Below are 11,690 nucleotides of genomic sequence, written 5' to 3'. Positions count from 1 at the left end.
GGCAGCATTTTGTCTAAGACGCATCTCTTTTCCCCTCACTTTGCATAATTGTGATATACCTCCTCCTCTGGATTTTTCCCCTCGTTTTCTTTCTTTTCTTTCCTTTCTTTCTCTCTCTTTTTTTTTTTTCCCTCCATTTCCCGCCCCCCCCCCTCCCTGCTGCACCCCAGTCCCCGGGCGGGGTTGCTAAGGAAACGGCCGCTTGGCAACGCGCGCGAGCCCGGGGGCCAGCGGCCGCCGCTGCGCCCCGCGCAGCTTCTGCTGCTGCTGCTGCGATTGCAGCCGCCCGCCGTCGCCGCTCGCCCTGCCTCCGCCGCCGCCGCCGCCGCGCCTCCTCCCTCACTCGCCGGCGCGCTCGCCTCCTCGCTAGATGGTGTGCGAGCCGCCCGAGAATTAGACTCACTCCGGACTCGGCCAAACGCAACCGAGAGGAGGTGTAGCGTGGTGCCAGGGGGTGGGAGGGGAGGGAGGGAGGGAAAGCGAAGAGAAGGAGGAGGGGAGGCAAAAAAAAAAAAAAAAAAAAAAAGAGAGAGAGAGAGAGAGAGAGAGAGAAACAACAGCCAACAACTAGAAGGGAAAGAAAAAAAGAAAGAAAGAAAAGAAACCCACCCACCCACCCCACCCCCCAAAAAAACACAAAAAAAGAAAAAAAAAAAAAGAAAAAAGGGAAAAAAAGGAGAAAAAAAAAAGAAAAAAAAAATCCTGTGGCGCGCCGCCTGGTTCCCGGGAAGACTCGCCAGCACCAGGGGGTGGGGGAGTGCGAGCTGAAAGCTGCTGGAGAGTGAGCAGCCCTAGCAGGGATGGACATGATGCTGTTGGTGCAGGGTGCTTGTTGCTCGAACCAGTGGCTGGCGGCGGTGCTCCTCAGCCTGTGCTGCCTGCTACCCTCCTGCCTCCCGGCTGGACAGAGTGTGGACTTCCCCTGGGCGGCCGTGGACAACATGATGGTCAGAAAAGGGGACACGGCGGTGCTTAGGTAGGAGGAACGGCGTGCTTTTCGTACTTGTCTCAGTCTTTCTTTCTGTCTCTCTTTCCACCCTTCTTGCTTTTTTTTTTTTTTTTTAACACTGAGTAATAATGCTGATGGTGATCACCATACACACACACACACACACACACACACACACACACACACACACCTCTCAAGAAATCCAGGTGCTGGATCTGCCTGGAGCCTGGCCCCTTTACACGGGGGCAGGTAGCAAGCTGGACGCGTGATGCTAAAGCACTTTGCCGGATCGCCAAGTAGTCCGGGGATGAGTGAGGAGTGAGGTTTAGGAGGGGCAGGTGCCACTTTGAAACTCAATTCACAAGGTCTGTGTTTTACTGTCATGGGGTACTCTTGGAGAGTCTGACAAGTTTATCAGGTCTATTTTACTCTAGCCTAGGCGACTTTTGCAAACTGCTGGGTCCCTGCTCCCATTTATTTTCCCTTTCACTTGGACACTTAGGCTCAGTTTCTCTGTCTTCAGCTTTCTTTCCTTCCAATGATTGTTTCCTCGCTTCTTTTTTCCCCTCCTCATTTTCTTTTCCTGTTTTCCCAGCTCCTTCTTACTCTCCTTTTCCTCGGTTGCCTGTTTTCATCCTTTTCCTGTTTTCTCTGTAATCTTTCCTGCCTTTTCTCTTATTTTCTCCTTCTGTTTATCTTCACCACTGTGATTTCTGATCCAGTTTAGCCCCCCTTTCCTCCACGCATCACCTCTCCCCATTCCTTCTTTCTCTTACTCGCTCATGTCCCTATTCTGTGATCTTGTCTTCCCTTTTTTGAGTCACATTTCCCATCCCTCTCCCCATTCCTTTCCCATCACCATCACACACACATGCATGTTCCCTCTGAACCCTTCCAGTTACCATTTTCTCACACTCACAAACCTCTTTCCCTTCAACACACTCACTCCCATACTCTCTTTCACATCCACACACACTGGCACTTCCATGCTCTAACAACCACTTTCATACTCACATTCTCTTTCACGGTCTAAAAGGCACACACTCCTTCACTGTTCCCCCACACGGTCACTCACACATGTGTACACATGCCCCCCCATCGCTCTGTGTCTCTTGATCCCTTCTTCTTCCTCTCCTTCCTGTTCACTTTTACTTCTTTTTCTTACTCTCCCTTCCTCTCTTCTTTTCCCTAAGCTTGAGCACTGAAATGTTTTGTCATTAGTGAACATCCACAGCCTGATTTTACCCCTGAGCAACACTGTAGAGTGAGCTGCTTTTTTTTTTCTCTTGTGAAAATAGGAATTGATGATCAGCAGTGCTTAGATCTAAACAAGGCTAAACACTCTTATTCCTTCATTTCCCATCTCCCTACCTTCTCCCCCTGACACCCCCAGCTGACGTACACTTCAAATCTCCCTGAAAGATCTCCTTTCTCTCCGCTGGGTGGTAGTTGGCTTGTAAGTGTGGATGCACAAAATCAGTATACACGGCATGTCTAAGGTGACAGAGTGTGGGATAGGTTTCTGTTTGAATTGTGCAACATATCTTAAATTTAACGATCTGGGATCTGGGTGTGGTATATGTTTTACACCTTCAGAAACACGCTTAGGACTCCGAATTCACTTGGCATACTATTATAATTTCTGATATACACTAATGACTAATATGCTTTCATAATATGCTATCTATGATGCTGTAAATACAGAATGCCACTGAATGTATACAAAAGTAACATATAATCTGTTTTAACTTAGTAAATGCCTTTTCATTGCTGGTGAAAGCTATGAACTCTGTCACATAGAGGTTATAAATAAAACCCCCATTTATGTTCTTTATATTAAGTTTGTTTTGGAAGTTTGAACAACAGTGGTGAGCATGAAGCACTACCTTGAGAGGCTGCAAACACAGATCATAGGAGCTGCAATCTATGTGTGTGTGGCAGCACATTACTTATTTGTAATGAGTGTGAACATTTTCAACCTAAAGGGTTTGTTACACTACTTGTCTTGGGTGAGATATCTTGGCATTTTGTTTCTAATGAATCTAATACCTGCTATAGCTAATTAAAATATCTGAAAGTGCATTCTGCTTCTAGGTTTAGTTCTCTCATTGGTTAGACTGCTGAAGCTTCTCTAGCTAGTTGGGGCAGTATCCTTCCAGTGTTGTTGCTTTGGTGCAGCCCTTGTTTACTTGTGTACACTGTAACACATCCTTTGAGATGCTCTATCCTGACTTTTGTAATATCTTAATGAGGGAGATTTTGACTCTTAAACTTTTTAAAAAGAATAAAATCTCTGTCTCTTTTAAGTGATGTTTCTACCAATTACAGTGTTTATTTTTTCAATAACCACAATAGTTTCTTGTCATATGAAACAGAAGTCTGATCTACATTACTTTTTACCCAAAGTAATTCGCTTATAATAATTCTGTAATTCTCTAGGGAGTATCTCACTTTTTACCTTTTTACATTGTCTGTAGGTTTTTTTAAACTAGTTTAATATATGCGTTTATGAGAAATTCTCTGTTAAAAATTGTTCAATTCTATCATTTATTTTTCTTGACTCTTCCTTCTGCATCTGGTATTTGCTCTGTTCGTACCAATGCAGACAGAGCTTAAGGACTGTCAATTGAGTATGTAAGTCAGGTGTCACATTTTTCATCAAAAGTAATGTCACAGTTATATTTTATGTTTTTACATTGGAGATTTAGAATCATATTTGATGTTGCTCTCTAATTCATTAGGAAACAAAACAAAACAAAATTTGCCTTCAAACATACACCCCCTCCCATCAAAGTACAAAAATCTAGTGCTCAAGAGAATATTTTACTGAAATTACATGATATCATTTATTAAACTTTACCCAATATGCTCTGTTTTTAATGTAAAACATTCCTCAAAGTGTCTCTAAGAAAGAACAAATAGTGGCATAACAGCTATCAAATAACTTTAAGAGCTAAAGGCCTGAAAGTGCAAACATGTCAGTCAGTGACTCTGTTGCTTGTGGTTGCATTAATGAAATAGAAGTGTAAAGGTCAAATGATACATTTCTATCTCCTAAATGCCAGAATGTCTGTTTTAGAGAAAAAAAAATCAGGGAAAACAAAACTTTCCTTAAGTGGCATTATAATACAACAGGGAAATCATTCTGTGATCTACTAACTATAACTATCATTTTACAAATCATCTTCTCTGTTTAGCTTAAATTGTGGACTTACAATGAAACTTCTTTTAATAACTACAGCATTCTTATCATTTTAATTTTGCTTTTAAAGTTAGTGAAGCAATATATTAAGTGTCAAAATTTCCCTTACTTCTAATAATGTTATTCACTGATAAATCTCTGAAGGATTCACTTGAGCTATTTGGACCTTCCTGATAGAGTTTTAATGATGCATCTCTTCAATACAGAACCTTTGGTACTGCCTTTACTTAAACTTTGGATTTCAGTACATGCATGTATGTCTTAGAATACATTGAAATTTGCTACAGACACAAATTAATGTTTTCATTAACTTATTAAAAATTGACTTCAATTGCTCTATGTTTAATTCATATTAGTAGTTTATACGTAACTAAATTTGTTAATCTGCCTATGGAGAAATTAACTTTTTCTCCAATCTTCAAATTGCATGTTGTAGTACATGGAAGATAGGAGTTAATGTTTTTCGTGATGTGACATAGCAAAGACCAGAAGATGCTAGAACCACATTCGTCACATTTTAGGACCCTCTGTTTCTAGACCTGGAGAATCAGGGGAAACATAACAGGGCTCTGGATCAATATGTAAATTTTAGATGATTTTTAAAATATAGTTTTGCAGTCACTTTAATGTGAGACAGTTTTTTACTCTTATCATATGAACAAACACAGTTATGTTAACATGTCCAAAATGTTTAATATTCTTTGGAAACAATACAAGGAACATCCTCATTTATATCCTCTTAGTGACTGAACATTTTTTAAACACGTCATTTTTAAGCTAATTCTTTCAGTCTGTTCCTACCTCAGCTCTTAGGTATGATTTTTGTACATTTTAAGCCGCCTTCCTGATATGAATTCAAAAAATCCTTTTCTCTACTTGTCATGCTTTAATCAAAGAAAGGAAGAGATTCTTTTCTTAAATGTGATATCTTCTTTTACCTTAGCAAAGTTAAACACAACTCTGTCATTTTAATATAGTAGGTTTGAATGGAAGTTATATATGAAATCCCAATATAATATTGTAATAAAAGGGATGATTTTTGCTTACAACAGAGAATATAGAGCACATTTCCATAGAAGATATTTTTATTGGAAGCCACAAAACTTTCTCGAGTAGATTTATAAGTGGGTATGATGAGTATTTATCACTTTTCAGAACTATTTGTCTGAAACATTGGCATTTTGATTAGACTACATTAATTAGTTTTGTTTTGAAATGCTTGCTATTGGTTATAAGAAAGTAAAGGATTTATTCATGAGACTGCAGAATTACCTATAGCAGTAGAAATCAATTGTGCTGTCCTTTTAGGTATCATCAGATTGTCTCACATTGTTGAGTCATTCTTGCACATTGATGCAATACATATTTCAAATACATTGTTTAACAACATAAGCATTTTCAATTTAGAACATTAAAACATTATTTAAAGACCTAAATGTTTATTCAGTAGTGTTGGACAAATATATTTAAAATTCTGAATTTTTTTCCCTTCTTCAAAATAGAAAGGGAAATAGATTATCCTAGTGTGTCATTTTGGAAAAAATGTGTTCTAGAATACTGAATAAAATGCTACACCATTACCTGTAGTGATTTGCAATGCTGTTCAATTAGCATGACATATTTCTTGGTATATCTGTTATGTTAAAGGACAGTATAGTTATTTTAAATTTTTCTAGATAGATTTATTTTGCCCAGCCTTTTTTGTTTAGAAGAGTTGATAAACCTATGTGATTGTGTAAATCTTTGAACACATTCTTGTTAATGAAGTACTTATTTTCAGTAGATTGGCTTTGCAATTGAACAGCTCCATGGAGTAAGTTAATTCTGTAATACCTGACTTCTGAAGAACTTAGGGAAAGGTTCACACTCTGTTTGTGACAGTTCTGGACCTGATTGAACAGTCCAACTTTCATTCTGTACCCTGTGCTAGTGGAGATAGAGGGCAGAGCTAATCCCTGAGCCTGCATTTCCCAGGCAGCCATCGTCATCTGTCTTCATATTGTGCAGTTGCCCAATGGAGGGTAATTTTGGAAGAAGGGAAGATATATGAAGAGTGTGACTCCACAGTGTTTCTCCCCTTCTTCATGGCTTTGGACAGTGTCCAGCAGTGTCTCCCATCTCCCATTTGGACCTCCATTCTCCATCATCTACCAGATAACTGGCTCTTGGGCTTCTGTTTACGCTCTCATCTCTTTGTTCTTCTCTCCTAGGAATAGTAGTGGCTTCCTGCTGTTTGAACTCGTGGGTTGTCTTACCATTATCAATACAGCTTCTCAGTTCTACACACTTTGCAATCAATTTCTTTCATTACATTCCCTGTTTTAAATGTCCAGAATGTTTTAAGTTTTGCTGGTGGAAACTTGATTGATATATAGTGAAAGGTAATAATTTCAGTGATTTTAATTATATTTGATTAAATGACTGCTTTGCCCATGGCACCATAAATGTTGCTTACCAGCACTGGGTATAATAGCTGTTGAGGGAGACATGCATAGAATTTAAACCATAATGACATTGGGGCATATTACAAAGAAAAAAGATGGATTTATTTTCCCACACCCAGATTATAATGAGAATAATAAACCAAATATGTAAATATTTAATTAAATATATGCTGATTAATATTTGAGGAAATCATGTTGTTGAGGGTGGGAAAATAAAGACATTGATTAATAAATATTGGCAAGACTCAGTAATTCCATATCTTTTTTTTTTTTAACTGAGTGAAAGTAAAGGAGGGCTAAACTGTTTGTGGATATGGGATCAAAATGCTGAGATAATTCCTACCGACTTGCCTATTGAAATCAATAGGAATTAAAGGCCTTTCTTTTATGTAGCTTAATACCTGAGGAACTAATAAAAATTTCCAGTTTCTTATGAAGTATGTGGTCATAACAATGCCCATGATTCTGGTGTTTGACTACTGTAGGAATTAGTCTTTCAAGCCATTTGAGTCTTCTGATTAGAAATCAAATCACTTGTATATCATATTCAACATGACATAAATTAAGACATTGTAGACATCATGAAATGTACAAAGAAGAGCTGAGGGAAGATTCATTAAGAAGGGTTTTTTTTGTTTTGTTTTGTTTTTTTGGTTTTTTCCCCTTGTTAACTGAGTATTAGATCATTTGGCATCCTTCCTTTAACTTCTTCAAAATACTTTCTAAAGGCACTTATGAAGGTGTAGTCTACTTTTGGTGTATTTCTCCCTGCTTTTGAAAGAAAGATGGTAATTTAAAAACCATCATTAATGAAGTGAGCCTCTCTCAAGGATGTTCAAGAAAGGATTTCTGAATTGGGAGGGAAGTTGGACTTAATGATCTCTGCCATGCCATCCTTTTCAAAGATTTGCTGATTCATTATAGATTGTCATAGACGCTTTCCATGTATAAGAAGAAAATAAAATTTATTGCTCTTTCTTTCCTAGATGCATCGTATTAGCTGCCTTTTTGCTTTTGTAAAGGGATTTTAAAATTGGGTCACATGCTCTTTTGTCAGGTATTTTATGTGTTTCAGATGCACCAGTGGAAACAAGAACTTCCCATCTCCTAGAGAGTAAAATTTAGGATTTTCGTACATGGTCATACTCATTATCAAATTGGATTTTAATTAGTCCCCTTATCTAAAAATGTAATATCATTTGAAAGATAGTGAAGAAATTTAATAATACGAAAAAGTTCTTTGGTGTTTTGTTAAAGTGTACTTCTTTTTTCTGCTATGTTCATTTTAATTGACAAACCAGCTGGGTGTGTAAGCACTAGAACTCTTTCTAGGGCCTTAACACCAAACCTTACATATATCAGGCTAGCATCTACTATTTTTTAAATTAATGACTCTGTAGAAGGCTAAGTGAGGGGATAAATGTGTTTGTGTTTTAGTTTATTAATTATTTCACATTTTAATAATTGTAGTATATTTAATACTTTGTTGGGTCTGCATATTTATAGTGATTAAGTTTATTATATAAGTATAATCACTATATAAGTATATAGTAATTAAATGTATTGAATATCTATATATCACAAGTGTCTGTCTTAAGTGATTGCTGCAGAAATCCCAGCAGGTTAAGACAGATACATTGGAATCATTCAGTGTAAGACACAGCCTACTGGTGGGTCTTGAAGAAATGTACTGGATACTAAAGGTATTTTTTTTTTAATTAAATGTACTATGTAGAGTAGAAGGAGAGTACTGTTTGAGAAAACTTCTATGTGTATGTGTGCACCTGTGCATGCATACACATGCTGTGCCAAGATTTTAGATGTTTTGCTTACTGAGGGTTTCAGCAGGGTAAGTTTGAAATGCAATGGTATGGTTGTAAGATTTAAAGTTGTAGTTATAATTTTAAGAAGATCAAAGATTTTAAGTTATATAGTAAGGCTTTTGCCATTTGCAGTTCTAATCAAATAAGAGGAACAGTTCAAAATAGTAATAGGTCTATTGTGACCTCTAACATTTTTTGTTTCTACCTGAACTCATGAGCCTCTTCTTCCTTTTTCCTAAAATTTCAATTAAATCAAATCAATAAAGATACAGAGGTAGAGAGAAATGGCTATTTGCTATGGACAAATAATTCTCATTTGAAGAGTAACTATATGCCTCAAACCTGAGCAGAACTTTTGTATCATTCCAACCATCTCCCAGAGGCAGGTCAACAGTACTTTATAAACCACAGGGTATTGATACTAGCGCATAGAATTTTAATGTGGTCATATGGCTTTGATTTATAATGTTGAAGAGGTTATCTATTAGCATAGTGGTTTCTAAGCCATATCAAGTTCTGAATCCTGACAGAGGACCTTTGATGCTCTTAAGCAACCAGTTGGCATGGGAATTGGTCTTTTAATCACTTTCTCTAGGAAAAGGGGAATATAGGAAAGGAGGAATTTAGCGGTGTTGCCAGCATTAAGTGTTGTTCTTTTGAACAGTAGCCAGTGCATTATACTTTCCAGATAGCTGGTAATTTGTTCAATTTAAGGAAGATGTTTATAACCCTTTTTGGTCCAGAACTAAATTGTTCTTTAGTGAATTTCACTAAGTTGTTTGGACACAGGTCCAGTGCCCAAACTGATGCTACAAGATAGGGTTTCTTTAAAGCTATAGCTATTGCCATAAAGTAGTGAAACATTTTGGGTGATTTAAAAGGGCCATGGGGGGAGGAGGGACGGGAGAGGGTGGTAGGGATATGGACATTGGGGAGGGTATGTGCTATGATGAGTGCTGTGAAATGTGTAAACTTGGCGATTCACAGACCTGTACCCCTGGGGATAAAAATACATTATATGTTTATTAAAAATAAATAAATAAATTTATTTAAAAAAAAGAAACTAAACATGCAAAAAAAAAAAAAATAAAAGGGCCATGGAAAATGTGTTCAGTTGTCTTCAGAAACCCCTTTCCCCTCATGCAACTGAATTAAATTTAGAGATATTAAAAGGATTTAAGAGACATTGCGAACAGAATTGCTGTAATCAGAAAGCAAGTGTATTGTTTGTATATTCTCTGCCAATAACATTATATATTATTGTATCAAGATATTAAATGAATAAATCAAAGGAATTATAATGTTTTCTTCATCTTAGAGATAACATATTTCTTATAGGAGAACATCTTTAGATATGTTTGGTTTATAAGCAACCTGTTTTTGATTAATATCTTGTAATTGGTCAGTGGGATTGATGGCATCTCTACTGCCTAACATTGCTTGACACAATTTTTAGTGCTCAAAATCTGAATGTTGTATGAAGGAATTGAAGGTGAGAAAGAAGAAGCGGCAAGGGGAGGAAAAGAGGGATGAAGGGGGGAAAGTGTATTATGTGAGTGACTTCTGATCAAACTATCTAAAATTTCACATCACTGGGATGACAAAATTAAGCCTATAATTTGTACAATAAAACTGAATAATACAATAAAACAATAAAAATGAATTAATAATAAAATAATATTTGTATTTAAAAGAATATAATAAACTAATTCCCATGAAAATGAATAAATTTTGTTTCATATAATTCATTAAATAATTGGAATAATCCCAAATCTACACCTTTCCCATGATGAAGTAATGTATGTTATACAAACTGTAGCTCTAAAATTATATTTTGCATTCAACTATATGTCTTCCTTCCAAGTTACTAGTTCGTTTATGTTTACTTTAAAAGATAGCTAGTAACTTTGGACTTTGGCCTACAGTGGGATCAGGGGCTAATTTTTTGGAGTATTTTCACAATAGGAAATTATATATAAATCTTTGAATAATTGCTTCCCTGTCTTATTGAGCATATGTCAATGATCGATTTTTTTCTCATACATCCTTAATGGGAAATAATAGATATAAAAAGTTATTTTTGCTTATGTACAATGTTTATCTTCTTTTGTAATTGTTTAGCTGCATTGAAACCTGTCATGCTTTGACATGTTGAGAATGGGAGTGATGAGAATTTGAATTCCTACTTCTCTAATTACTAACTAGCTACATGACCTTGAACAAATACCTTATTCTCAATTAGTATGTTCCTAACAGAACTACATGGATTACATGAGATAGTACATGTAAAATGTTACCACAGTATACTTACCACATACTAAGTACTATATTTATATTAGCAAATCATTTTATGTTGCTTTTCTTAATCTTAATCTGAAATTTGTGGCAGTGTTTACTTACTGATATGATTTTTAAATCATCACTTCAATTATTTGTGAACCAATCATACAGTATCTGTTGAATGTATATTTTTGCTGTGATTTCGTTAAAATAACATTTGTTAAATAGAACACCAGGATATCAGGTAGTGATCTGTGGTTGAACAAGAAAAACAAAACAAAAAAACAAGGAGAAACGGAAATAGAGGAGTTTGTTACTCACAGGTCCTGGAGGAGACACAAGGCACACTCCAGGGGCCACATGGGAAGTCCAGGCAAAGAGATCAGCCACACCTGGAGTACATGCCTTAATGAGGGTCAATGGGTGGAGGGTTTGGGGGTATCTTGGTTCAGAGCCTATTGGTCAATTCTAACCAAAAAGAGCAGAGTTTTATCTTAGGCTCCCAGAAGGAGAAGATACACAAGGGGAGACAGGAAGAGAATGTTGCTCACAGGGACTGCTGGGTAAGTCATATCAGGAACTTGGATTTGCTTATGACTCTTCTGGAGATGCGCGAGTGAAGGGGCTATAGTGTCAGTCAGTTCAAGATTCCTGAGTGCCACTTGGCCTCATGGAATGGATGTGTAGGCAGGGATAGCCTGGAGTGGTTTAGCTAAACTCTTGACATTTTGTATTTTAGAGATTCTGTTTAATGGACATACTTGTATTTTTGTTGTTGAGCCCCATAAGCAAATGCAACTCAAATCTGGAAGTGAAACATACCAAAAGAAGCTTCCCAATTATCAGGGTGCAGACCCAGAGCACTTGATAGCAGGAAACCACAAATTTTATACTCAACAGGTGAGTGATTTGACTCACTTAACGGAAGGAAGAAATCACTGTAATTGGGTGGTCAGATGTGACGTTGAGAACAGAGGGAGAAATGAAAAGAG

At 37.0% G+C, this 11,690-nt stretch overlaps 1 protein-coding gene across 1 annotated transcript in view; it reads left to right on the top strand.

The window, feature by feature from the left end:
* The first annotated feature begins 259 nt into the window (after positions 1-259).
* Positions 260-11,690, top strand: part of NEGR1 (neuronal growth regulator 1) — an 848,329-nt gene continuing 836,898 nt past the window's right edge. Inside the window, exon 1 of the mRNA XM_082688561.1 lies at positions 260-976. Within this exon, the coding sequence (XP_082544687.1) occupies positions 801-976 (176 nt within the window). The 5' untranslated portion in view covers positions 260-800. The remainder of the gene's footprint in view (positions 977-11,690) is intronic.

This window comes from Mustela nivalis (genome assembly GCF_964662115.1).
Source record: "Mustela nivalis genome assembly, chromosome: 10".
Classification (NCBI taxonomy): Eukaryota; Metazoa; Chordata; class Mammalia; order Carnivora; family Mustelidae; genus Mustela; species Mustela nivalis.
This window is presented reverse-complemented; position numbering and strand designations above follow the sequence as displayed.